Source organism: Mirounga angustirostris, unplaced genomic scaffold, assembly GCF_029215605.1.
Source record: "Mirounga angustirostris isolate CCGP_5_RB_7025 unplaced genomic scaffold, mMirAng1.0.hap1 SCAF_7, whole genome shotgun sequence".
Lineage (NCBI taxonomy): Eukaryota > Metazoa > Chordata > Mammalia > Carnivora > Phocidae > Mirounga > Mirounga angustirostris.
In genome coordinates this window covers 121,370,331-121,397,029 of record NW_026991715.1, presented here as the reverse complement: position 1 = coordinate 121,397,029, position 26,699 = coordinate 121,370,331, and the positions used below count along the sequence as shown (strand labels likewise).

Here is a 26,699-nt window from a genome sequence, read left to right as displayed (position 1 = left end):
AATAGGTGAGTTAAATTCGTTTTTATTTATTGATATAATTATATGTTTAATATTTACATATTTACTATGTATTATGTATTTGTTGCATTTCTTTTTCTATGTTGTTTATATATTTTTATGTTCCTTATCTTAATACCTTTAATATATACATACATACATAAAATAGTTATGTATTTATTTATAAATACTTAATAAAATAAATATTTATGTATTTTTAATGTATTTATATATTTATAAATATATTTATATGTTTGCTATAAATATTTATTATTACATATATACATATATAAAATATATATTTTACATGTTCTGTTTGTTTTTGTTCTTATAGTTATCTTTGTGCTAAAACCTTCATTAATGACCATTTCCTTATTTAGATTTTTTTCCCCCATCTTCTCTATTATCTTCTTGCTGATCTTTTTTACCTGTCTATTTTATTTACATTATTTTGTTGTTTTAATTTTTGCTTATGTCCCATATTATATTCTCAGTCTAATGTGTTGTTCCTTGGATGTCTTCCAGTTTTGTGTTTGTTTTGTTGATGATTTTTTCTTTATTTTCAGTTTTGTTCCTGAGTTAGTCAACTCTCATTTTACATCTTCTTGTTTTTATGTTAATTTTTATTTTGAACTTTTAAATATATTCTTTGAGTTTTTTCATATCACCAAATACTTGTTTAAGGATATTTAATTTAGATGGCATATTTTTCTGTGCTTTGTGGTTGTTTTTTGGGGAATAATTTTCATCATCTGAAATGTTTTGCTTTTCACTTTTTGGTTTTCTAATACAATACCTTTAGTATGGATGGTGTCTTCCTTTTTCTGTTAATTTTGGAATATCTTATATTTTCCTATGCCAGCAATAACAATTGTAAGGAGAAAAGGAAGTTCGGTGGCTTTTTAGATTTCTTAGTGCAAGAGTCCCCTCTTCTGTTGGTATGATGAAGTGCAGGTTCTTTAAGTAATGTCTACATTTTTTTGTGGGCAGAGGAGAGAGGATAATGGTGTCTTCTGATGTTTCTATATTCTTTTGTTTTTGTAAAATCTTTTATTTTCTACGACTTATTCCTTCTTTCCCCTTATCCCTCAAATCCATGGGGATTCAAAGCCATTCTTCCTTCCAAGTCTTTCTGCTCTTCCTGAGAAGGGGTACAACTCCCAATATGATTGCATCCACTTTCAAGGCCCTCCCTCTCACTTCCCCATAACCCGAACTCTGAACATCCAGATATCAGATTTATATACTATCAAAAGATAGCAGGACTCTATCTTTTGGAAGATGATTATATCTGCATTGCGCACCCCAAGTGCCACTTCCTGCTCTGTGGGAGATCCAGAGGTGGTTCTTCTGGTTTCTGAATGTTTATCTTAGTCACATGTAAATTTAAGTGTTATTCTGTTTTAGTCATGTTGTAGGCATGAGCTATTGGGCAGTTTTATTCATTGTCTCTGATCTGTATGGTATTCAGAATATATATGGAGATTCTAAATTTGGTGGCCCCATTATCCTGTGGAATTCCAAAGTCAGATTATGTTATTTTTGAACAAATATAATTATTAATGAGGTCTTCCATTTTTGAGCTACAGTTTCTTTCCTTATAATTTCTACATGTCAATCCTGGTTGTATCTTTTGAGACAACATAGAATAAAACAAATTTCTCTCTTATGTTCTAGCAAAAGCTGTTCCCCAGCCCATAAAATCTTTCCTCTGAAATAATCATCTATCAACCCTTCAACCAATACTCAGGTGTTGGAGTTTCAAGTCACCCTCCTGTCATCTGATCACTTTCTTTATCAAAGGTGCAAACTTCTCAGGTTCATAGTTTTCTGTAATATATTTACCAGCATAACTTGAGGACATTATTACCATAGGAAGAAGCTAACAATACCAATTCAAAAGTTCACTCTTAGAACAATTTACTTTTCTTTGTCCAAATACAATGACTTATGTAAAGAAATAAAGGAAAATTGAAAATGGGAACAAAACATGTTTTTATATTTTGCTTTTGACAGTGGACAATTATCAGTTGGCTTATTCACAAACACAGGAAGTATTTGTTCTGACTGGAAGAACATTTAATGTGTCTAAATATTTCTAACCAAATGTAGCAAATAAAATGTAGAATAGCCTGAGTGAATATGAATACTTATGAATCTTAATTAGGAGTCCAGTGCTGCAAAGTGAATGCTAATGAATTAAGAGAGCACTGCTTTGCTTGTTCTCATTTATGTGGCACTGACAGGGTTATGCCTTTTTTATGCAATGATGCAAGTAAATCCGGGGGTTGCTAAAATTTTTCAGTACAGAGCACAGTATTCTTAGAGGGTTCAGACAGAAAGATAGGAGAATGTGGCGAAATGGAGTGGGCCAGTGAAGTTCCTTACATGACTTTACCACCGCCACTTCCATGTGTTCTCATATCTTTATTGAAGAGCAAAGAAATAAAACTGAAGATTTGGGTACAGAAAGAAATATAAACTTAAGCCTAGAGGATAAAGTTTAAGCAAAAAAAAAAAAAAAAAGTCTACTACCCTACTAGTTTGGGACCGTAGGAGCAAAATCACTACTAAATATCAATAAATAACACTACTGCTTACTTCACAAATCAAGGTAATAATATAGAAAATACCTTATATTTGTGCATGATTTTCTAGTGTATCTACCACATTCCTCATATATCTCACTAAGTCTTTAGAGAAACTGAATACACACAAGGCAAGATTCATCACGATTAGGTGATTTGTCCATACACACTCAGATAGTGACAGAGCCAGTACTAACACTCATGTTTTTAATAGTCAATGGACCACGGCATATTGAGAAAGTGTAATGTATTTCATTGTTATCTTCAATACGCAAATACTTCTTAGACTTGTGGTTTTATACTTGTTGAACTAGCTTAATAAAAATTTATGTGCAATACATACATGCTTGCATATACAAGTGCTCACACATACATGTATGTGAATACATATGCAGATATCCATACCCACACACATGTGATGTTTTTCTTAACTACACAGCTTCCACTAAAATGTAAGCTCTAAAGGGTAAGGATTTTAGTTTCTTTTAACCATTGTCCTGTCTCCAACACCCAAAGGAGTCACTAGTACATGATGGGTGATCAATTAACATGTTTTAAATACAAGAATAATCCACTGGTATGTTAATAATTATAGCCATTTTGCAAATCATGTTTATGTATATTTGCTACATTATTTAAGAATAGTCTTTCTTAAATAAAACTAAAGCATGTAACCTGTGGGACAGGTTAGGCATACATAAATTAGGTAGTGCATATGCTGAACAAATATGGGAAGGGATAGAAGGAAGAGATAGGCACTTGACATTCATGAGGCATGAAATATTCAAGACAGTTATACACTTAAATTGGCAACCTATTGACATCCAATCTGGCCACAAGTGTCCTTTGCTGGGGCTGGTCAAGGGGTCAAGCTCCTGACCAGGAATATTTGCTCCTACAACTCTAATTGATCAAATGTGTGCAGGCTCTAGGTACCTGCCATCTGCTGAGTTGCCCTTCTCACCTTTAACTCCGGTCCTTATAACTGCATTGTAAGCAGAGAAGGCTGATGTAACAGAGAATAAGAGGGAAGAACAAGCCAGCAAGTGAGAGGGGAGGGAGGGGGAGAAAGAGAGGTTGGGAGAGGGAGATGAGGGGAGAGAGAGAAAAAAAGAGAACATACGAACATTGTGCAACACAGGATTCAGGCAGCATGGTACCTTTATCTTGCTTGAACCCTATTCTAGGTATATTAACCAACTTCATTTCTTTCCCCTTCCTTATTTTTTAAAAAATTTAATTTTAATTCCTATGTAGTTCTATTAGTTTTGGGTGTTATGATATAGTGATTCAACAGCTCCATATATTAATCACTGCTCATCAATTGTGCTCTTAATCCCCTTTACCTATTTGACCCATCCCTCCACCCATCTGCCTCTGGTAACCATCTGTTTGTTCTCTATAGTTAAGAGTCTGTTTTTTTGGTTTCTCTCTCTCTTTTTTCCCCCCTTTGTTCACCGTTCTGTTTCTTAAATTCCACGTATAAGTGAAATCATATGGTGTTTGTCTTTCTCTGACTGGCTTATTTTGCTTAGCATTATGCTCTCTAGTTCCATCCATATTGTTGCAGATGGCAGGATTCACTATTTTTTATGGTTTAATAATATTCTATTGTATATATGTATACAATATCTTTATCCATTCATCAACTGATGGACACTTGAACTGCTTCCATAGTTTGGCTATTGTAAGTAATGTTGCAATAAACATAGGGGTGCACATATCCTTTCAAATTAGTGTTTTTGTATTCTTTGGGTAAATACCCAGTAGTACAATTACTAGATCATAGGGTAGTTCTATTTTTAATTTTTTGAGGAACCTCCATACTATTTTCCACAGTGGCTGCAATGGTTTATTTTTGTTTATTTATTGTTTATTTTTGGGGTGTTGAGTTTGATAAGTTCTTTATATATTTTGGATACTAATCCTTTAACAGATATGTTCTTTGCAAATATCTTCTCCCATCTGTAGGTTGCCTTTTAGCTTTGTTGATTGTTTCCTTCACTGAGCAGAAGCTTTTTATTTTGATGAAGTGCCAATAGTTTATTTTTGCTTTTGTTTCCTTGCCTTAGCAGATATATCTAGAAAGTAGTTTCTATGACTGGTGTCAAAGAGGTTACTACTGCCTGTGTTCTCTTCTAGGATTTTTATGGTTTCAGGTTTCACAATTACATCTTTAATCCATTTTGAATTTATTTTTGTGTATGGTGTAAGAAAGTGGTCCAGTTTCATTTCTTTGAATGTTGCTGTCCAGTTTTCCCAGCACCATTTCTTGAAGAGACTCTTTTTTTCCATTGGATATTCTTTCCTGCTTTGTCAAAGATTAATTGACTTTATAGTTGTGGGTTCATTTCTGGGTTTTCTATTCTGTTCTATTGATCTATGTGTCTATTTTTGTACCAGTACCATACTGTTTTGATCACTACAGCTTTGAAATATAATTTGAAGTCTGGAATTGTGATGCCTCCAAGCCTTTCATTTTCAAGATTGCTTTGGGTATCTGCGTCTTTTGTGGTTCCATGCAAATTTTAGGACTATTTATTCTAGCTCTGTGAAAAATGCTGTTGGTAGTTTGATAGGGATTACTTTAAATGTGTCCCTTTTACAATTGCATCAGAAACAGTAAGATACTTAGGAATAAACCTAACCAAAGAGGTGAAAGACCTGTAGTCTGAAAACTTTAAAACACTCATTAAAGAAACTGAAGATGACACAAAGAATTGGAAAGACATTCCATGCTCATGGACTGGAAGAACAAATATTTTAAAATGCCAAAGCATCTAGTGTATTTTTAATTTCATTTATTGTGTTCTCCATTTCTCACTGGTTCTTTTTTATGTTTTCTTTTCTTTTTTTCTAAGTTTAAAAACAAAAATTTTTTTAATTTTTTATTAACATATAATGTATTATTTGTTTCAGGGGTACAGGTCTGTGATTCATCAGTCTTACACAATTCACAGCACTCACCATAGTACCTACCCTCTCCAGTGTCTATCACCCAGGCACCCCATCCCACCCCCTACCACTCTAGCAACCCTCAGTTTGTTTCCTGAGATTAAGAGTCTCTTATGGTTTGTCTCCCTCTCCGGTTTTGTCTTATTTCATTTTTCCCTCCCTTCTCCTATGATCCGCTGTCTTGTTTCTCAAAATCCTCATATCAGTGAGATCATATGATACTTATCTTTCTCTGATTGACTTATTTCACTTAGCAAAATATGCTCTAGTTCCATCCATGTCATTGCAAATGGCAAGATTTCCCCTTTTTGATGGCTGCATAATATTCCATTGTGTATATATACCACCTCTTCTTTATCCATAAATCTGTTGATGGACATCTACGCTGTTTCCATAGTTTGGCTATTGTGGACATTGCTGCTATAAACATTGGGGTGTATGTGCCCCTTTTGATCACTACATTTGTATCTTTGGGGTAAATACCTAGTAGTGCAATTGCTGGTTCATAGGGTAGCTCTATTTTCAACTTTTTGAGGAACCTCCATACTGTTTTCCAGAGGGCTGCACAAGCTTGCATTCCCACCAACAGTGTAGGAGGGTTCCCCTTTCTCTGCATCCTCGCCAACAACTGTCATTTCGTGACTTGTTAATTTTAGCCATTCTGACTGGTGTCAGGTGGTATCTCATTGAGGTTTTGATTTGTATTTCCCTGATGCCAAGTGATGTTAAGCACTTTTTCATGTGTCTGTTGGCTATTTGGTTTTGGTAGTTTGATAGGGATTACTTTAAATATGTTCATGTCTGTTCATGTCTTCTGCCCATTTCTTGACTGGATTATTTGTTCTTTGGGTGTTGAGTTTGATAAGTTCTTTATAGATTTTGGATACTAGCCCTTTATCTCATATGTTATTTGCAAATATCTTCTCCCATTCTGTCAGTTGTCTTTTGGTTTTGTTGACTGTTTCCTTTGCTGTGCAAAAGCTTTTTATCTTGATGAAGTCCCGATAGTTCATTTTTGCCCTTGCTTCCCTTGCCTTTGGTGATGTGTCTAGGAAGAAGTTGCTGCAGCTGAAGTCGAGGAGGTTGCTGCCTGTGTTCTCCTCTAGGATTTTGATGGATTCCTGTCTCACGTTTAGGTCTTTCATCCATTTTGAGTCTATTTTTGTGTATGGTATAAGGTAATGGTCCAGTTTCATTCTTCTGCATGTGGTTGTCCAATTTTCCCAACACCATTTGTTGAAGAGGCTGTCTTTTTTCCATTGGATATTCTTTTCTGCTTTGTCGAAGATTAGTTGACGATAGAGTTGAGGATCCATTTCTGGGCTGTCTATTCTGTTCCATTGATCTATGTGTCTGTTTTTGTGCCAGTACCATACTGTCTTGATGATTACAGCTTTGTAATAGAGCTTGAAGTCTGGCATTGTGATGACACCAGCTTTGCTTTTCTTTTTCAACATTCCTCTGGCTATTCGGGGTCTTTTCTGGTTCCATCCAAATTCTAGGATTATTTGTTCCATTTCTTTGAAAAAAGTTGATGGTATTTTCATAGGGATTGCATTAAATGTGTAGATTGCTCTAGGTAACATAGACATTTTCACAATATTTGTTCTTCCAATCCATGAGCATGGAACGTTTTTCCATTTATTTGTGTCTTCCTCAATTTCTTTTATGAGTATTCTATAGTTTTCTGAGTACAGATTCTTTGCCTCTTTGGTTAGATTTATTCCTAGGTACCTTATGGTTTTGGGTACAATTATAAATGGGATCAATTCCTTAATTTCTCTTTCTTCTGTCTTGTTGTTGGTGTATAGAAATGCAATGATTTCTGTGCATTGATTTTATATCCTGCCACTTCACTGAATTCCTGTATGAGTTCTAGCAGTTTTGGGATGGAGTCTTTTGGGTTTTCCACATAAAGTATCATATCATCTGCAAAGAGTGCAAGTTTGATGACTTCTTTGCTGATCCGGTTGGCTTTTATTTCTTTTTGTTGTCTGATTGCTGAGGCTAGGACTTCTAGTACTATGTTGAATAGCAGTGGTGATAGTGGACATCCCTGCCGTATTCCTGACCTTAGGGGAAAAGCTCTCAGGTTTTCCCCATTGCATATATTATTCACTGTGGGTTTTTCATAGATGGCTTTTATGATATTGAGGTATGTACCCTCTATCCCTACACTGTGAAGAGTTTTAATCAAGAAAGGATGCTATACTTTGTCAAATGCTTTTTCTGCATCTACTGAGAGGATCATGTGGTTCTTGTTCTTTCTTTTATTAATGTATTGTATCACATCGATTGATTTGTGGATGTTGAACCAACCTTGCAGCCCAGGAATAAATCCCACTTGGTCATGGTGAATAATCCTTTTAATGTACTGTTGGATCCTATTGGTGAGTATTTTGGTGAGAATTTTTGCATCCATGTTCATCAGGGATATTGGTCTGTAATTCTCCTTTTTGATGGGGTCTTTATCTGGTTTTAGGATCAAGGTAATGCTGACATCATAAAACGAGTTTGGAAGTTTTCCTTCCATTTCTATTTTTTGGAACAGTTTCAGAAGAATAAGTATTAATTCTTCTTTAAATGTTTGGTAGAATTCCCCTGGGAAGCCATCTGGCCCTGGGCTCTTCTTTGTTGGGAGATTTTTGTTTACTGCTTCAATTTCCTTGCTGGTTATGGATCTGTTCAGGTTTTCTATTTCTTCCTGGTTCAGTTTTGGTAGTTTATATGTCTCTAGGAATGCATCCATTTCTTCCAGATTGTCTAATTTGTTGTCATATAGTTGCTCATAATATGTTCTTATAAGTGTTTGTATTTCTTTGGTGTTGGTTGTGATCTCTCCTCTTTCATTCATGATTTTATTTATTTGGGTCCTTTCTCTTCTTTTTGATAAGTCTGGCCAGGGGGTTATCAATATTATTAATTCTTTCAAAGAGCCAGCTCCTAGTTTTGTTGATCTGTTCTACTGTTCTTTTGGTTTCTCTTTCATTGATTTCTGCTTTGATCTTTATTATTTCTCTTCCCCTGCTGAGTTTAGGCTTTATTTGTTGTTATTTCTCCAGCTCCTTTATGTGTAGGTTTAGGTTGTGTATTTGAGACCTTTCTTGTTTCTTAAGAAAGGCTTGTATTGCTATATACTTTCCTCTTAGGACCACCTTTGTTGTATCCCAAAGATTTTGAACAGTTGTATTTTATTTTCATGAATTTTTAAAATTCTTCTTTAATTTCTTGGTTGACCCATTCATTCTTTAGTAGGATGCTCTTTAGCCTCCTTGTATTTGAGTTCTTTCCAACTTTCATCTTGTGATTGAGTTGTAGTTTCAAAGCACTGTGGTCCGAAAATAGGCAGGGAATTATCCTAATCTTCTGATACTGGTTGAGACCTGATTTGTGACCCAGGACGTGATCTATTCTGGAGAATGTTCCATGTGCACTTGAGAAGACTGTGTATTCTGTTGCTTTGGGTTGGAAAGTTCTGAATATATCTGTGAAGTCCATCTGGTCCAGTGTGTCATTTAAAGCCTTTATTTCCTTTTTGATCTTTTGCTTATATGATCTGTCTATTTCAGCGAGGGGAGTGTTAAAGTCCCCTACTATTATTGTATTATTGTCAGTGTGTTTCTTTGATTTTGTTATTAATTGGCTTATATAACTGGCTGCTCCCATGTTAGGGGCATAAATATTTATAATTGTTAGATCTTCTTGTTGGATAGACCCTTTAAGTATGATGTAGTGTCCTTCCTCATCTCTTATTATAGTCTTTGGTTTAAAATCTAATTTGTCTGATAGAAGGATTGCCACCCCAGCTTTCTTTTGGTGTCCATTAGCATGGTAAATGGTTTTCCACCCCCTCACTTTAAATCAGGAGGTGTCTTTGGGTCTAAAATGAGTCTCTTGCAGACAGCATATCGATGGGTCTTGTTTTTTTATCCAATCTGATAGCCTGTGTCTTTTGATTGGGGCATTTAGCCCATTTTCATTCAGGATAACTATTGAAAGATACGAATTTAGTGCCATTGTATTGCCTGTAAGGTGACTGTTACTGTATATTGTCTCTGTTCCTTTCTGGTCTATATTACTTTTAGGCTCTTTCTTTGCTCAGAGGACCCCTTTCAATGTTTCTTGTAGGGCTGGTTTGGTGTTCGCAAATTCTTTTACTTTTTGTTTGTCCTGGAAATTTTTTATCCTTCTATTTTCAGTGACAGCCTACCTGGATATAGTATTCTTGGCTGCATATTTTTCTCATTTAGTGCTCTGAATATATCATGCCACTCCTTTCTGGCCTGCCAGGTCTCTGTGGATAGGTCTGTTGCCAATCTAATGTTTCTACCATTGTAGGTTACAGACTTCTTGTCCTGAGCTCCTTTCAGGATTTTCTCTTTGTCTCTGAGAATTGTGAGTTTTACTGTTAGATGTTGGGGTGTTGACCTATTTTTATTGATTTTGAGGAGTGTTCTCTGTGCCTCCTGGATTTTGATGCCTGTTTCCTTCCCCAAATTAGGGAAGTTCTCTGCTATAATTTGCTCCAATATACCTTCTGCTCCTCTCTCTCTTTTTTCTTCTTCTGGGATCCCAATTATTCTAATGTTGTTTCGCTTTATGGTATCAGTTATCTCTCGAATTCTCCCCTAGTGATCCAGTAGTTGTTTATCTCTCTTTTTCTCAATTTCTTTATTCTCCATTATTTGGTCTTCTATATCACTAATTCTGTCTTCTGCCTCATTTATCCAAGCAGTTAGAGCCTCCACTTTATATTACACCTCATTAATAGCCTTTTTGATTTCAACTTGGTTAGATTTTAGTTCTTTTATTTCTCCAGAAGGGATTCTCTAGTATCTTCTTTGCTTTTTTCAAGCCCAGCTAGTATCTTTGTAATCGTCATTCTGAACTCTAGTTCTGACATCTTACTAATGTCTGTATTGATTAGGTTCCTGGAAGTCAGTACTACCTCTTGTTCTTTTTTTTTTTTTTTTTTTTTGAGGTGAGTTTTTCTGTCTTGTCATTTTGTCCAGAGGAGAATAGATGAATGAGAGAACAAAATGCTAACAGGATAACAACGACCCCAGTAAAATATACACTAAACAAATCAGAAGACACCTTCCAGAAAGTGGTTGCTTTTCTGTTCACAGAGTTGCTGCTATTCGTTTCTTCGATCTCCTGTTAAGTTTGTTGGTGTTCTGGATGGTTTGATAACTATCTAGCTGAGTTCCTGGGACCAGATGAAATTTAGATTTCCTACTCCTCCACCATCTTGCTCTCACCCTTCCAAGATCTTGGCAGCTGGGAAGTGAAAGGCAGAGGGAGGGAGCATGGGGCAGGAGCGCTGCCTGGGCATGTGTCCACTGGGATGGCCGCCTGAGGGACCCACGAACCTCGTTTTTATGTTTTCTATCTCTTTGTTAAGTGTCTCACTGATGTCTCCACTTTTTTCTAAAGTCCAGTGAATGTCTTAATGATCATTACTTTAAGTTCTCTATCAGGCATATTACTCATATCTGTTTCGCTTAGCTCTCTTGCTGTCCTTTTCTCCTGTTCTTTCATTTAGGACACAGTCCTATGTCTTCTCATTTTGTCTAACACTCTGTCTCTGTGTGTTAGGGACGTCAGCTACATTTCCTGCTCTTAAAAGTAATTACCTTCTAAAGAAGAGTGCCTTGCATTGCAATTTCCTCTGTTCAGTATAACCTAGCACTTTAGCTAAAACTATATATGTTGCTTGCACCCAGCTGTTGTGTCCTGGCTGCTTTTTTTTTCAGCCCAGTGTCTTTAGAGGCTCTCTTTGCCTATTGTGGGTAGTGTCTGGTCCCCAACCCGGGTGGGGTGCACAATTTTAACAAGGTGCACCTTGGGCTTCCACAGGACCCACCACTGCCACCACCGCCACTGGGATGGAGGCTCTGGAAAACACGTGGGTCAGGAGAGGCGATGATGGCAAGGTTTGCAGCAGTCTTCTGCTGGGCAGTACACACAGAGGCTGGACTGAGGCAAGGGTTACTGGGGGGGGGGAGGGCAGGGCTTGGTGTAAGCCAGCTAGGTAGTGAATGTGGGTGCTGTGCTTGTTCCTGCAGGTGGCCATGTGTTTATGCTGGGGGGTGGAAAGGCAGATGGCACCTGCCAGCTTCTTTGTTCCTGGAGAAGTCCCTCCATGAACATTGCCTCTTTGGGACATGTTCTGAGATGCATTAGATAGCTTCTTTTGTGGTGTGCCCCCAGTATTTTGCAAACTGTTGCTTCTATGCTGTAACTCCACAGGGTGTTTGTTGTGCTGTCTAGGAGCAGGGACTCAGCTGCTTATCGCCCTCTAGGCTCTCCCAGAGCTGAGCCCTCTGATTTTTAAAATTTCAGTCTTTAAGTCACACTGGTTGTTAGAACTCACCAAATTCAGCCTCTCTAGTTTTGTAAGCCAAATGTTATGGGGATTCCTCTTCCTCTGTGGGCTCCTTGGTGTGATGTTTTGTTTCTTACCCTTTTCCACACCTGGAACTCCCTTCCCCCACCTTGTGAATAGCCACAGTTTCACTCCCCACCATGTGTCTGCCCTTCCTACTCTCTTCCATGTGGCCTCTTCCCAACCTTTGGTTGTGGAGTTTGTTATGCCAGTCTTCAGTCATTTTCTGTGTTATTTACACCGATGTGAGTATTATCTAGTTTTATCTGTGGGATGAGGTGAGCTTAGGGTCCTCTTACTCTGCCATCTTGGCCCCTTGATTTTGCTTCGCTAGACTCAAACATAGTTGAGAAACAAAAAAACTGCTTGACTTTAAAAAATATTTCAGGGAATATTTAAAATGTGCTGTTATTTTTCAAAAGTGGGAAATTTAAACATTTTTTGAGTAGTAAACACTTCATAAATGCTGTTAATATATTTTTATTATGAGAAATGGAAGCAATAGAAAAATATTCTATCATAAATGTCATGAAATCCCCTTTTTCTTTCTATTTCATTGGTGTGCAACATGTAATATAAGTTTCAAATTAAGATGTTTATTCATTGGAGCTTTAAAATCATTCTCCTCAAAGCAACAACCCCTGAACATAGCACAGAATCATATAATCATAATGCCTCATCCACATCTGGCCAATCCCTCTATTCTGAATTTTCAGTAAAATGATTTAGTTATTTGAACACCAGCTGGTAGCCTATCCTCTATACTGCAAGTAATAGAAAGATTTATAGGTTACTCGTGTTGCCTTTTTTCACTGTACTTAGGAAGACAGGATGTTACTTTACATTTTAATCACTTCGTAATCATTGATTGTGACAAATATGTTTGTCTGAATTGAAAGAGGAATGTCCAAAAGAGAGACGTCAGAGATTAATTTTAGTTAAAAGTACATTTCCAGCTGAAAGCTAAAATATAGACACTAACTTAGTATGAAATTGATAGATGTGTGTGTGTGTGTGTATGTGTTGCATATGTTTGTGTTTCTTCAGTTGTAGAGAAATTCTAGAGAAAGTAGGCAAGGCTACCTTACCTAGATGAAAGAGAGTTTGCAAATTTAACACAAGTTTGGTATATAAAAGGGCTTTTAGACATTTTATGCTATTCCCTCCCTCCCCAGAGTAGAAAGTAATCACAGGGAATGCAGGAACATCTGGTCCTAAAGGTAAGTCAGGTCAGAGAAGAATTTCAAAATGGAGAAGGAAGTAGGTAAACAGGGGTGACTATCATAGGGTCAATGTCTTTTCATATGCCTTTCTTTTTATGTGTGAGCCCCTACTTATGGGTAGTTTCACTCCCTCCACAGTTCATATTATATTCTAAATTTGACATCATACAGGATTGAAAAGGATTTTTACTTGATTGGGTCTCAAAGGAAAAGAATTTCAGTCATAAAATACAGAATACGTGGATTTAGAACATTTAAAAAAGCATGATACAAAGATTTCTGTTACTAGCCAAGATGGAGGGTAAATTTGGAGAGACAAGATTTACTTTCCTGTCTAAATAACAAAAAACTGAATGAAATATGTGAAAGAACAGTTTTCAAGACACTGAACATTAAGCAATGATGGGTAGTGATTCCCTTCACTATATAAACAAAGGAGATGAGATCTATTATTTCTCCAGCTTATTGGCTGCAGATTTCCCAGACCACAAGGGAGAGAGAACCTAGACAAAGCCTGTGGTTTCCCTGAGTTGAGAAGATAAAGCAGGGAAGTGGGAAGGCCAACCAAGCCAGAGTTCATAGGAAGAGTGTCACAGAGGAATGAGTTATGCAGAAAGAGGGAGAAAAATCACTGGAGATCGGCAGAGTCCTCTATGTGTTTTCAGCTCTGACTGATCAGTTTATGAGGGTGAAGAAACTACTTGAGGCTGGAGAAAGAACCACCAGAAAGGATTAGAGGGAATAAAACCCAGGACTTACAGAAGACATCAGCCAATGTGGGAAACCCATAATTCTGGAATCAGGGTAGAGTTCTCAGAAGTGCTTTTTGTCTCAGTAGTAGCAAAATCAACCCTAAACTAAATGCTGCTCTGGTTCCTTCTAACAACACTCATAAGCAAGACCTTACTGTTTCTAAGTAACTTAACAGCACTCCAGAATAAAGCTCAAGAATATTTACAGAAATGCAAAAATATACAGCATCCAACAAGATAAAATTCATAATGTCTAGCATCCAATAAAAAATTATCAGCATGCAAAGAAGCAAGGTATTATCCATATGAAGGTGAAAAATAATCTATTAAACCAACCCAGATTTGGCACAGAGGACAGAATTAGTAAACCAGGACAGTAAACAATTACTATAATTACACCCCCTATTTCAATAAGCTGGAATAAATATTGTGCATGTTAAGTAAAGACAAAAAAATTGTTAAAAAGCCTAAATTGGACTTCCAGGGATGAAATCTACAGCGTGTGAAATGAAAAATATAATAGGTGGGATTCATGATAGATTAGACATTGCAGAAGTGATTACTGAACTTGAAGACACAGCGATTGAAACTATGCAAATGAAACACAGAAAAATTACTGAAAAAGCCCCATAGAGCATTAGTGTTTAATACTTCTTGCAGTGCAGGTCTATGGGAGGTAAGATGAATCCTTTCAGTATTTGCCTACTTCCAAGTGTGTTTATTTTGACTTCATTTTTATTTTTTATTTACTCGACAGAAAGAGACACACAGAGAGAGGGAACACAAGCAGGGGGAGTGGGAGAGGGAGAAGCAGGCTTCCCGCTAAGCAAGGAGCCCGATGTGGGGCTTGATCCCAGGACCCTGGGATCATGACCTGAGCCGAAGGCAGATGCTTAACGACTGAGTCACCAAGGCGCCCCTTGACTTCATTTTTAAAGAACATTTTTCCTGGACATACAATTCTAGATTAACAGTTTTTCTTTTTTCTCTAAGAACTTTAAGATGCCATTCCATTGCTCACCCCCTTCATTTTTATTTCTATTAAGAGGTCAGCCATCACTCTCATCATTGTTCATTGTATGCAATATTTCCTTTCTTCCTCTGATTTTGGGGTTTATCTTCTTTAGATTTCAGCAGTATGATTATGATAAACCTAGGTGTGGTTTTCTTTGTATTTACTTTTCTTGGGTTTCTCTGAACTTCTCAGGTGCATATGCTGACATCCTCCATCAATTTTGGAAAATTGTCACTCATTACCTCTTCTGATATTACTTCTCTGCTTTTGTTGTTGTTTTGTTGTGGGACTCCAGATACACAAATGTTAGCCTATTTGATATTGTTTCACAGTTATTGGATGTTCTTATCACCCTTCTTTTAAAAATGTTTTCTCTTTGTGTTTTAAATTGGGTAATTTCAATTTCAATTTTCAATCCAAATTCACTGATTCATGCGGTATGGTAATGAGCCCATCTGCCTTCCACAGATCCTGGTTGTCTGCATCTCAGAAGGATGTGTCTCAGCATTCTTGCTTCTACCCCAGCCCAAATCAGTCACTGCATGTACTCACTGAAGACCCCAAGTACCTAAGGAGTTCAGTTCATTTCTCCTTTGCTGCCTCCAAACTGCAATAAACCCCTTACACTTCAGAGGAGAGTCCCTTTCAGCTTTCCTGCCCCTCTCCAAATATAGGTTATTACTGCCTCTTACTCAGTGTTGGGCCGGGAGAACTTATAGAACTTGTCCCAGTTCTCCTTTCCTGCCCTCAGTGTTCATGAGGTCCTATACACTGTACCTCGGAGGAGCAGATCTCTCTCAGCATTCCTGCCCCTCTTCCACTGAAGTTAGGTGCCTGCTGCCTTGTATCACTGTAAAGCCCTAGTGTTTGAAAGTTTCTCTTAATTCTTAGCCTAGCCCCAGTATTTCTCATGACCACTCTGTAGGCCCATGAGAAAATGTTGGTAGGTGGGCATGCTCTATGTCCTGAGGATTCTCAACCAACATGACAGCCCACACTTGGTCCACAAAAGTTTTTTTAGAAGTTCAGCAGTTTTCTTCTTAACTATTTCTCTGACAGCTTTCTCCTTCTCCACTGCTTCACCAAGGATGAAAGAAACTGTTGGGTCTCTTCACTGTAGAGAGGTTTGTAACTTTCTAGATTTTATTCATTAGATATTTTCCCCCCGTATTTAACTCTCTGATGAATTTTTAATAAACTATGATTTCATTGGTTATCTGGCTTGTTATTGTTAAGATAGGAATGGCATTCTTTTGTAATTTTCTACATTCCAAGCAGAAGCTGACACCTGGCATTTACATATACGTGATTATTTTCCCTTCATATATATATATATATATATATATATATATATATATATATATATATATATATAGTTTTGGCAAAAGTTATTGTTATTCCTCTTTCAGAATTTCTTAAAATCATTCATCATAGTCCTTTGAATATGCTCAGTGATAGAAAACCTTTATCTCTAAAAATCATAGCTGCTCTAAACTAAAAATGACATTAAAAATTAAGTTTGGGGGCGCCTGGGTGGCTCAGATGGTTAAGCGCCTGCCTTTGGCTCAGGTCATGATCCCAGGGTCCTGGGATCGAGTCCCACATCGGGCTCCCTGCTCCCTGGGAGCTTGCTTCTCCTTCTGCCTCTCTCTCTCTGTCTCTCATGAATAAATAAATAAAATCCTTAAAAAAAATTAAGTTTGTAAATAATGCTAATAATGAAATTTAGCAATGGTTTAGTAAAAACAATGTAATTATAAAATAATTAGACTGACTTTCTTATGTCTCTTTTAAAAACAACTTTGAAGACAGTTTTATACAAGTAGTTCAAAACTGGTTTTGAGTGATAACAGCATCATTGAAATATGAAAACTGTTTCTAATGATGGCTGCTTAATTATAGAATACTAATTTAAACCAAGAATTGAGGAACATGTAATTTTTAAATTCACTTTTATTGCTCATATATCTAGCCTTGAACCTGTTTTTAAAATTACTTTGAAATATTTCAAACTTTAGTTCTTCTTATACTCTGAATAATGCAATTCAATAGATAACATATAGCTTACAATTTTATGGTTTTCTTTTTAAATACAAAAATAGGTTAATTTTAGGTTTACTTGAAAACATATCAACACATTTTTAGTTTGTTTACAACTAATTTCAATGAAGTGTTTCAAGGGGAAGATAGATACACTTCATTCATGAAAACAAAAGTGGAAATGGGAATACCACAGGAAAGTACTCATTTATGGGATCAGATGTGGCCACAGTTCCCAGCAGAGGGCAGCACTCTACGGGAAATAACAGGTTGCTAGGGGAATGCTTCTGAACTTTTGCCTCAAGTGGCAGAGCCTTGTCAAACTGTTGAGAAACATTTATGGGATTTTATTTGTTGAATTGTAAACAGTTATGAAATTATGAAACACTTACTTTGAGGCTGAATATTCTAAGTGCTTATTTGATTTTTTTTCCTGTCACATACCAAAATTTAAGGACATGTAATAATAATGACTTGTAAATTTACTGACTTCTGTGTAAAATACAGTTTCTTTTAATTGTTGAAAATGACTTCTACAATGAATCATGAAACACTACATCAAAAACTAATGGTGTACTGTATGGTGACTAACATAACATAATAAAATTAAATTAAATTAAAAAAAGGAAAATGACTTCTTTTGAAGTTCATTGGCATCTTCATGTTATGAAAATTGCAGGATTTATTGCACAAAACCATGTTCACAGCATTTTTACATTTTATGATTTTATGAATGCCTATTATGTCCCCGGTAAGGTGTTCACTTTTTTCTTCTTCTACACTGTTTTTCTAAGATTTTTATTCTTATGCAAGATTTTTCATCTATTAGTTTCCAGTCCAAAAAATGTATTATTTTTGAGCATTTTAACTAATTAATTAATTAATTTGAGAGAGAGAGAGAACAAGCAGTGGGGAGTGGGAGCAGGAGAGGAAGAAGCAGGCTTCCTACTGAGCAGGGAGCCTGATGCGGGGCTCGATCCCAGGTCCCCAGGACCATGACCTGGGCCAAAGGCAGATGCTTAAAGACTGAGCCACCCAGGTGCCCCTATTTTTGAGCATTTTCTAATGTAAGCTCCTTTGCAAATGCTTTTGCTCCTGACTTATTTTAGTTATCTTTTTTTCTCCTGTAGTTCAATTATATATGTGTTGACATTTGCTCAGATACAGCAAGAAGAGGTCGGTGCCCTTCAACAGCATCCTGCAGTCATGTCTTCTACATTAATGCCTAACCTAACTTCTTCCTTTCATTTCTTTTCCTTTTTTATTATAAAATATACATTTATTTATAGACGGGTCTATAAAATATATTTGTACTGTTTAATGTACAATAACAAAATAAAACAAATGGTAGTGTAACCCAAGTCAAAAAATAGAACTTTGGCAGCTTCCAAGCACACCCACTTAGTTTTCGGCTTCCTCCCCAATTATAATCCTATCCCTCCACCCTGGAGGTATCTACTGTTCTGGCTTTGTGATAATCATACCTTTCTCTTTATGCTTATACAACCTATGTATACATCCTTAAACAATGGTCTGATTTTGCCTGTTTTGAATTTAATATGAATGGAATCATACTGTTGGAATTTTTTTTCTTATTTTAAACTTTTAATTTGCATATTAAAAATTGTGCATTCCAATAATTAAAATCTTTGAACAAAAAAATGGCACTCTGATTAAACTGCATTTTACAGTTTTCAGGACACCTTGGACCAACTTGGTTTTTACTCTAGATTTCACTGTCGAACCCCCCAGCTTCTTCCTTCACCAACATGCAAGTTCTTTTCCTTCCCTGCCAGCCAGCCAGGCAAATGGGAGGCAGGCTCGGCATTTATTGTTGGTAGTTCTGATTCTTTGATGAGAAAAGGGCAGCAGTCATTTAAACTTGATCCAACCTCTTTTCATCTTAAAAGTTAAACAGCTAAAAGAAGTAGAATAAGTAAAATAAGAAGGCAGTACTTGTGGAATGTACAGTGCATGTTGGTGGTGCACACATCGTTATGATTTGCCTGCTTGCTTCTCCTCTTCAGTCATTTCTTTTGAAGACAGTGGATTTTTCTCTTGCTTTTCTATCTTCTTTAATTTCAACTTATCAAATTTCTCAACCTCAGCCTTTTGGGGTTTGTCAGACATGATTGCAGAGGAAGCAGAGTGAGGTACTCCAGAGAGCGGACTCCAATCTGCACGGTGGCCGCCTCCAAGTGCCCTATTGGAATTATTTTTATCCTTCTTCTTTCGATCAATATTGTGTTTGCAATGCCATCCATACTATAGCATTTGGCTATATCATTTTCTCAGTGATATACTGTTTCATTGTATGAATATTTCACAACTCATTTATGCAACCATAAGTGGACATTCAGGTTGTTTGCAGTTTTTGGTTACTGTAAATAACTCCTGCAAATATTCTTACACACCTATGCTGGTGCATATGTTTACATGTTTTTAGGGTAGGTGCTGGCATACTTTATTATTTCTCCGGTGCAACACGTCTTGTGTTTTGATATTCAAACTTTAGAATATAGGTATCTTTGTAATACACTTGTCAGCTGATGTTTTGCATGAAAATGCAGTACTACAAATGCAGTACTACATTTTCAAGAAAACTCTGTGTGTGTGTTGGGGTTGTGTGTTGTGGGGGAAGTCTTGAATTATAGTTTAAGTAGAATTGTTAAGTGTTAATGTTTTGAAAGGTGCAGTCAGAATCAGCAAAGGGCATTGTGATGGTTAATTTTACATGTCAACTTGGCTGGAGGTGGATGCCCAGATATTTGGTTAAACATTATTTGTGCATCTGTGAGGATATTTCTGGATGACATTAACATTTGAATAGAGTGAATTAAACAGATTGTGCTCTACAATGTGGGTGAGCCTCATCTAACTCACTGCTGGTCTCAATAGGACAAAAGGCTGAGTAAAGGAGTATTTGCTTTTTCTGCCTATCTTCTAGGTGGAACATTGGTCTTCTCCTGTCTTCAGACTTGGGCTTGGACTAGAACTATACCATTGGCTTTCCTGGGTTGTCAGCATATTCCTGGGTCTGGACAGCAGATCTCAGGACTTCTCAGTCTCCATAATCATGTGAGCCAACTTCTTACAATGAATCGTAAGTCATACATATATCCAGTTGATTGTGTTTCTTTAGAGAACCCAGACTAATACAGCATGTTGCTGTATACAAAGCAATTGTTTGAAATGAGCATATTAATCATTTAATGAACATTTCAGTCATTTTACATCTTAACATGACAGCTTGTCACATATGTATAGGTGTTTACTGTGAATTAGTTATGTTTTAGGAAATTGGTTGAGGTTCTGAGTTGACATATAAAATGTTATGTTTTCTTATTTAAAATATTGATAAGTAGACTCTAAATTAGCATTTATTTTTTAAATGTCTAATTTATAAAAACAGATTTCTGATTTTAAGTGGAGAATACCTCAAGTGGGAAATGCTATACCTAAAATGGAAATGCTAGGTCAGAGATTATGTGTATCTTCAACTTGGCTAGATAATGCCAAATTGTATTCCAAAAATATGGTACAAATATTCCCACCAGGTGTCTGGGAATTCTCTTCCTTATATCCTCACAGAGAAGGTAACCAAATATCCCAATTTTTAAGGAAATGGACTGTTTTACAGAAAAATTCCAGTTATAAAAAGAAAGAAAATATATAGAAGAAAATACAGAATTAGGAAAGAATAATTTCACAGACCCGAATGATATTATAGATTAAGGGAAGGATTATTAATTGGTGTCAAAAATCATTAAGTAAGTGGTTAATGGGAAACTTGGTTAATTGCTAAAAGAAAATCTCTATTGTTATTTTTTAATAGCAAGGGGAAAACTTATCTGTTCAGTGGAGGGGAAAACAAAGTAACTTAGTATAAGAATCAATCAATTGTAGCATCACTATTGGTTGTTAATCAAATAATATGTGCCTTTTGATATAATGCCACATGAAGTTACACACCATCACCTATGAATTATTCTAGGCAACAATATTTAAATTGGATTTATTAAGGCTCTAATATGATGTGCAATTTACAAGAAATGTAGAATATAGACAAACAAGTTAAATGAGAGCATAGCAATGAAATTAGACAAATTCAGGGATATTCTGTGGGAGGTAAATGGGCTGGATTCTTTAAAAAGTTACTATTGTGAAAAAGACATTGTGGTTGATTATGAGAAATTAAGGGACATAGAAACCAGAGACAAATGATCCTACATTTGATATTTGAATGGACAAACCACCTGTGTGCAATATTTGGGGACTAAATGGGGAATTTTGAAAATACTCTCAATATCAGAGGAGATAAAATGTACTGAAAGAGAAAGTAGAAATCATTTACTTAAAAAAGTAGGCTGAGGAAAAATATGTACAATATGATTTTATACTGAGGTACTGAAGTGAAACTGCAAAGGGATGTGTGTGAGTGTGTGAGTGTGTGTGTGTGTGTGTGTGTAAAGACCTGGAGATATAAAATTAAGATAATTAGTAGTGGTGGTCTCTGGTGATGAAGGATTGATTTAATTCTGTTTTTCTAATTTTCTACAATGCACATATGCTGCTTTTGTAATAATAATTTTTAAAAGACACAATGTAGATAAGAGAGGGATAGTCCAAGATGATAGAGGAGTAGGAGACGTTAGTTAAGTCTGGTCTCAGGAATTCAACTAGATAGCTATCAGATCATTCTGAACACCTGCAAACTCAACCAGAGATCTAAGAAAAGAATAGTAGCAACTCTACAAATAGAAAAGCAACCACTTTCTGCAAGGTAGGTGGTGTGGAGAAGTGAATCTGAGGTAATATATGGGAAGAAACCATGGGAGGAGGGAGCCTCCGTAAGCTGGCTATCTGCAAGTGATATAGCAATGGAGCACAAACCAGAACTTTTAGAAGTCTGCTCCAGTGAGGGACATCCCTGCGCCTGAGCGGTGCCCAGGTGGTGAAGCAGGGTGGAATCCTAGATGGGACAGTGTGGTCTCAGGATCCTTGGGGCACAGGAAGACTGGGGGTGCCTGAGTGCGGCAGAGGTCCCAGGCATCAGAGTGGGGAAGCCAGCTGCAATCAGTGAGCCCAGGAGTGGGCTCTCAGCTTGGGGTTGCCATATACCGTGAACCATGGTAGGGTAGGTTGACCCTTCCCTAAGCAGGGGCCCAGGAAACTGCAGAACCATGGCCAGACCCCTCTTCCTCCCCTGGGGGGAACAGGGCCAGTGCATGCTGCAGGAGTTTGCAAGGTTTGGAGACACAAAACAGGGTCACGTGCCTGAGATAGAAATGCTCGGTCACAGGCTGGGTGAGCATGGAGTGTGGATGGAGACAGGAGTGATTGACTGCTTTTCCCCGAGAGTGCATTGAGGAGGAGTGGGGCCCCAAGCTTTCAGCTCTGGGGCTGGAGAGTGGGAGGCCACCATTTTCATTCTTATCCTCTAAAGTGGTGCAGAAAGCCTTCAGGGAACAAAAGCCACATATAGCAATCAGGAGCATCTTACTTAGCCTGGCCCCTGGCAAGAGCAATGCAGTTATGCCCAGGGCAAATACACTTGAGAATCAGTGCAACAGGCCCCTTCCGCAGATCAGCAAGAACATCCTGCTAAGACCAAGTTTACTGACCACAGAGAACTGCAAAACTCCAGTGCTATGTGAAAATAATATATAGAATTCATGGCTTTCTCCTCATGATTCTTCAGTTGTTCAATTTTAATTTTTTTCTCTTTCCTTTTTCAACCAATTTCTTATTTTATCTTTTTAAAAATCTTTTTTAATTTTCAATTTTACAGTTACATTCTATCCTTTCATTGTATTTAATTTTAGTTTTGTATATATATATATATATATATACACACACACACACACGTTTTTCTTTCTTTACAATTTTGGGATGCAATTTCTTCTAACAAACAAACCAAAATACACCCACAATCTAGTGTATGGCTCTGTTCTCTTCACCTGTCTGATCATATTCTCTCTCTCTCTTTTTTTTTTTAAAGATTTTATTTATTTATTTGAGAGAGAGAGAATGAGAGAGAACACATGAGAGGGGATAGGGTCAGAGGGCAAAGCAGACTCCCTGCCGAGCAGGGAGCCCGATGCGGGACTTGATCCAGGGACTCCAGGATCATGACCTGAGCCGAAGGCAGTCGCTTAACCAACTGAGCCACCCAGGCGCCCTTTCTTCTTCTTTTTTTAATTAAAGTCTTTAAATTTTCATCTTTACAGTTACATTCTATCCTTTCATTGTCTTTAATTTTATTTTTCTACATGTTTTTCTTTCTTTACAATTTTGAGATGTACTTTCTTCTAACAAACCTACCAGAATACTCAGGGTATAGTGTATTGCTCTGTTCTGTTCACCTGTCTAATTCCTTCTTATTTTCTTTTCGTCTTTTAATTTTCATTTTTCCAGTTACCTCCTATCCTTCCATTGTATTCAATTTTATTTTTGTACATATGTAAGTTTTTCTTCACATTTTTGGGATCTAGTTTCCTAATAAACAGACCAGAATACACACAGGATCCTGTGTATTGCTCTGTTCTGTTCACCTGTCTGATTATATTATATTATATATTTATTTATTGGTTTCAGGTCTCTTCTGATTTGATTTGTGTATATTTCTCTGGGGTCCTTGTTGCCATTTTAGTATTTTGTTCTCTTGTTCATCTATTCTTCTCTGGACAGAATGACAAGATGGAAAAACTCACCTCAAAAAAGAGAACAAGAGGCAGTACTGACTGCCAATGACCTAATCAGTATGGATATAAATAAGATGTCAGAACTAGAGTTCAGAATAAGAATTATAAGATACTAGCTGGGCTTGAAAAAAGCATAGAAGACACTAGAGAATCCCTTTCTGGAGAAATAAAAGAACTAACATCTAATCAAGTAGAATAAAAAAGCCTATTAATGAGCTGCAATAAATAGTGGAGGCTCTAACTGCTAGAATAAATTTAGAGATATAGAAGACAAAATGATGGAGAATAAAGAAGCTGAGAAAAAGAGAGAGAAACAACTACTGGATCACGAGGGGGAAAATTTGAGAGATAAGTGATACCATAAAGCAAAACAATATTGGAATAATTGGGATCCCAGAAGAAGAAGAAAGAGAGAGAGGGGCTGAAGGTATATTGGAGCAAATTATAACTGAGAACGTTCCTAATCTGGGGAAGGAAACAGGCATTCAAACTAGGCACAGAGAACCCCCTTCAAAATCAATAAAATAGGTCAACCCTCAAGTGAAACTTGCAAATCTCAGAGACAAGAGAAAATCCTGAAAGCAGCTTGGGACAAGCTGGGGTTATGGGACATAACCTATAAGGGTAGAAACATCAGACTGGCAGCAGACCTATCCACAAAGACCTGGCAGACCAGAAAGTACGGGTGTTATACATCCAGGTGCTAAGTGAGAAAAATATGCAGCCAAGAATACTTTATCCAGCAAGGATGTCATTTCAAAATAGAAGGAGAGATAAAAAGCTTCCAGGGCAAACAAACTAAAATATTTTGTTATCATTAAACCAGCTCTGCAAGAAATATTAAAGGGGATCCTTTAAGTAAAGAGAAAGCCCAAAAGTAACATAGACCAGAAAGGAACAGAGACAATAAACAGAAACAGTGACTTTACAGGTAATACAATGGTACTAAATTCATATCTTTCAATAGTTACCCTGAATGTAAATGGACTAAATGCCCCAATCAAAAGACACAGGCTATCAGATTGGATAAAAAAACAAGACCCATCAATATGCTGTCTGCAAGAGACTCATTTTAGACCCAAAGACACTTCCAGATTGAAAGTCAGGGGGTGGAGAACAATTTATCATGCTAATGGACCTCAAAAGAAAGCTAGAGTAGCAATCCTTATATCAGAAAAATTAGATTTTAAACCAAAGAGTGTAATAAAAGATGAGGAAGGACACTATATCATAAAGGGTCTATCCAACAAGATCTAACAACTGTAAATATTTATGCCCCTAACATGGGAGCAGCCAATTATGTAAACCAATTAATAACAAAATTAAAGAAACACAATAATAATACAGTAATCACAGGGGACTTTAACAGCCCACTCACTGCAATGGACAGATCTTCTAAGCAGAAGAAGGAAACCAGGGCTTTGAATGACACACTGGACCAGATGGACTTCACAGATATATTCAGAGCATTCCATCCTAAAGCAACAGAATACACATTCTTCTCAAGTGCACGTGGAACATTCTCCAGAGTAGATCACATCCTTGGTCACAAATCAGGTCTCAACAAGTACCAAAAGATTGGGATCATTCCCTGCATATTTTCAGACCACAGTGCTTTGAAACTGGAACTCAATCACAAGAGGAAATTTGGAAAGAACTCAAATACAAGGAGGCTAAAGAGCATCCTACTAAAGAATGAATGGGTCAACCAGGAAATTAAAGAAGAATTTAAAAATTGATGGAAACAAATGAAAATGAAAACACAACTGCTCAAAACCTTTGGGATGCAGCAAAGACAGTCCTAAGAGGGAAGTATAAAGCAATACAAGCAATACAAACCTTTCTCAAGAAACAAGAAAGGCCTCAAATACCTAATTTTACACCTAAAGGAGCTGGGAAAAGAAGAGCAAATAAAGCCTGAACCCAGCAGGAGAAGAGAAATAGTAAAGATTAGAACAGAAATCAATGAAATAGAAACAAACAAACAAACAAAAAACAGAACAGATCAATGAAACTAGGAGCTGGTTCTTTGACAGGATTAATAAGATTAATTATTAATTAATTCGATTAATAACTGGCCAGTCTCCCTGGTCAGACTTATCAAAAAGAAAAAAGAAAGGACCTAAATAAATAAAATCATGAATGAAAGAGGAGAGATCACAACCAACATCAAAGAGATATAATTATGAGAACATATTATGAGCAACTATATGCCAACAAATTAGGCAATCTGGAAGAAATGGATGCATCCCTAGGGAGGTATAAACTACCAAAAGTGAAACAGAAAGAAATACATCCCTAGGGATGTATAAACTACCAAAAGTGAAACAGGAAGAAAAAAACCTGAACAGACCCATAACCAGCAAGGAAATTGAAGCAGTAATCAAAAATCTCCCAACAAATAAAAGCTCAGATCCTGATGGCTTTCTAGGGGAATTCTACCAAACATTTAAAGAAGAATTAATACCTATTCATCTGAAGCTACTTCAAAAAAATATAAATGGAAGGAAAACTTCCCAACTCGTTCTATGAGGCTAGCATTACCTTGATCCCAAAACCAAAGACCCCACCAAAAAGGAGAATTATGGACCAATATCTCTGATGAACTGGATGCAAAAATTCTCACCAAGATACTACCCAATAAGATCCAAAAGTACATTAAAAAGATTATTCACCATAATCAAGTGGGATTTATTCCTGGGCTGCAAGCGTGGTTCAACATTCACAGATCAATCAGTGTAATACAGTACAACCATATGATCCTCTCAATAGATGCAGAAAAAGCATTTGACAAAGTACAGCATTCTTTCTTGATTAAAACTCTTCACAGTGTAGGGATAGAGGGAGCATACCTCAGTATCATAAAAGCCGTATATGAAAAGCCTGTGGCGAATATCATTCTCAGTGGGGAAAAACTGAGAGCTTTTCCCCTAAGGTCAGGAACATAGCAGGGATGTCCACTCTTACCACTGCTTTTCAACATAGTACTAGAAGTTCTAGCCTCAGCAAAAAGAAATAAAAGGCATCTGAATTGGCA

The 26,699-nt window shown here is 36.8% G+C and overlaps 2 protein-coding genes across 2 annotated transcripts in view; one reads left to right on the top strand and one right to left on the bottom strand.

Moving 5' to 3' along the window:
* FBXO4 (F-box protein 4) overlaps window positions 1-26,699 on the top strand; it is a 91,198-nt gene that overhangs the window by 25,659 nt on the left and 38,840 nt on the right. Inside the window, exon 6 of the mRNA XM_045904058.3 lies at window positions 19,906-20,061. Within this exon, the coding sequence (XP_045760014.1) occupies window positions 19,906-20,061 (156 nt within the window). The remainder of the gene's footprint in view (window positions 1-19,905; window positions 20,062-26,699) is intronic.
* Window positions 18,954-19,112, bottom strand: LOC123863971 (thymosin beta-4, Y-chromosomal-like). The gene has a single exon (XM_045904105.2). It carries the CDS (start codon window positions 19,086-19,088, stop codon window positions 18,954-18,956), a length of 135 nt encoding a protein of 44 aa, XP_045760061.1. The 5' UTR covers window positions 19,089-19,112.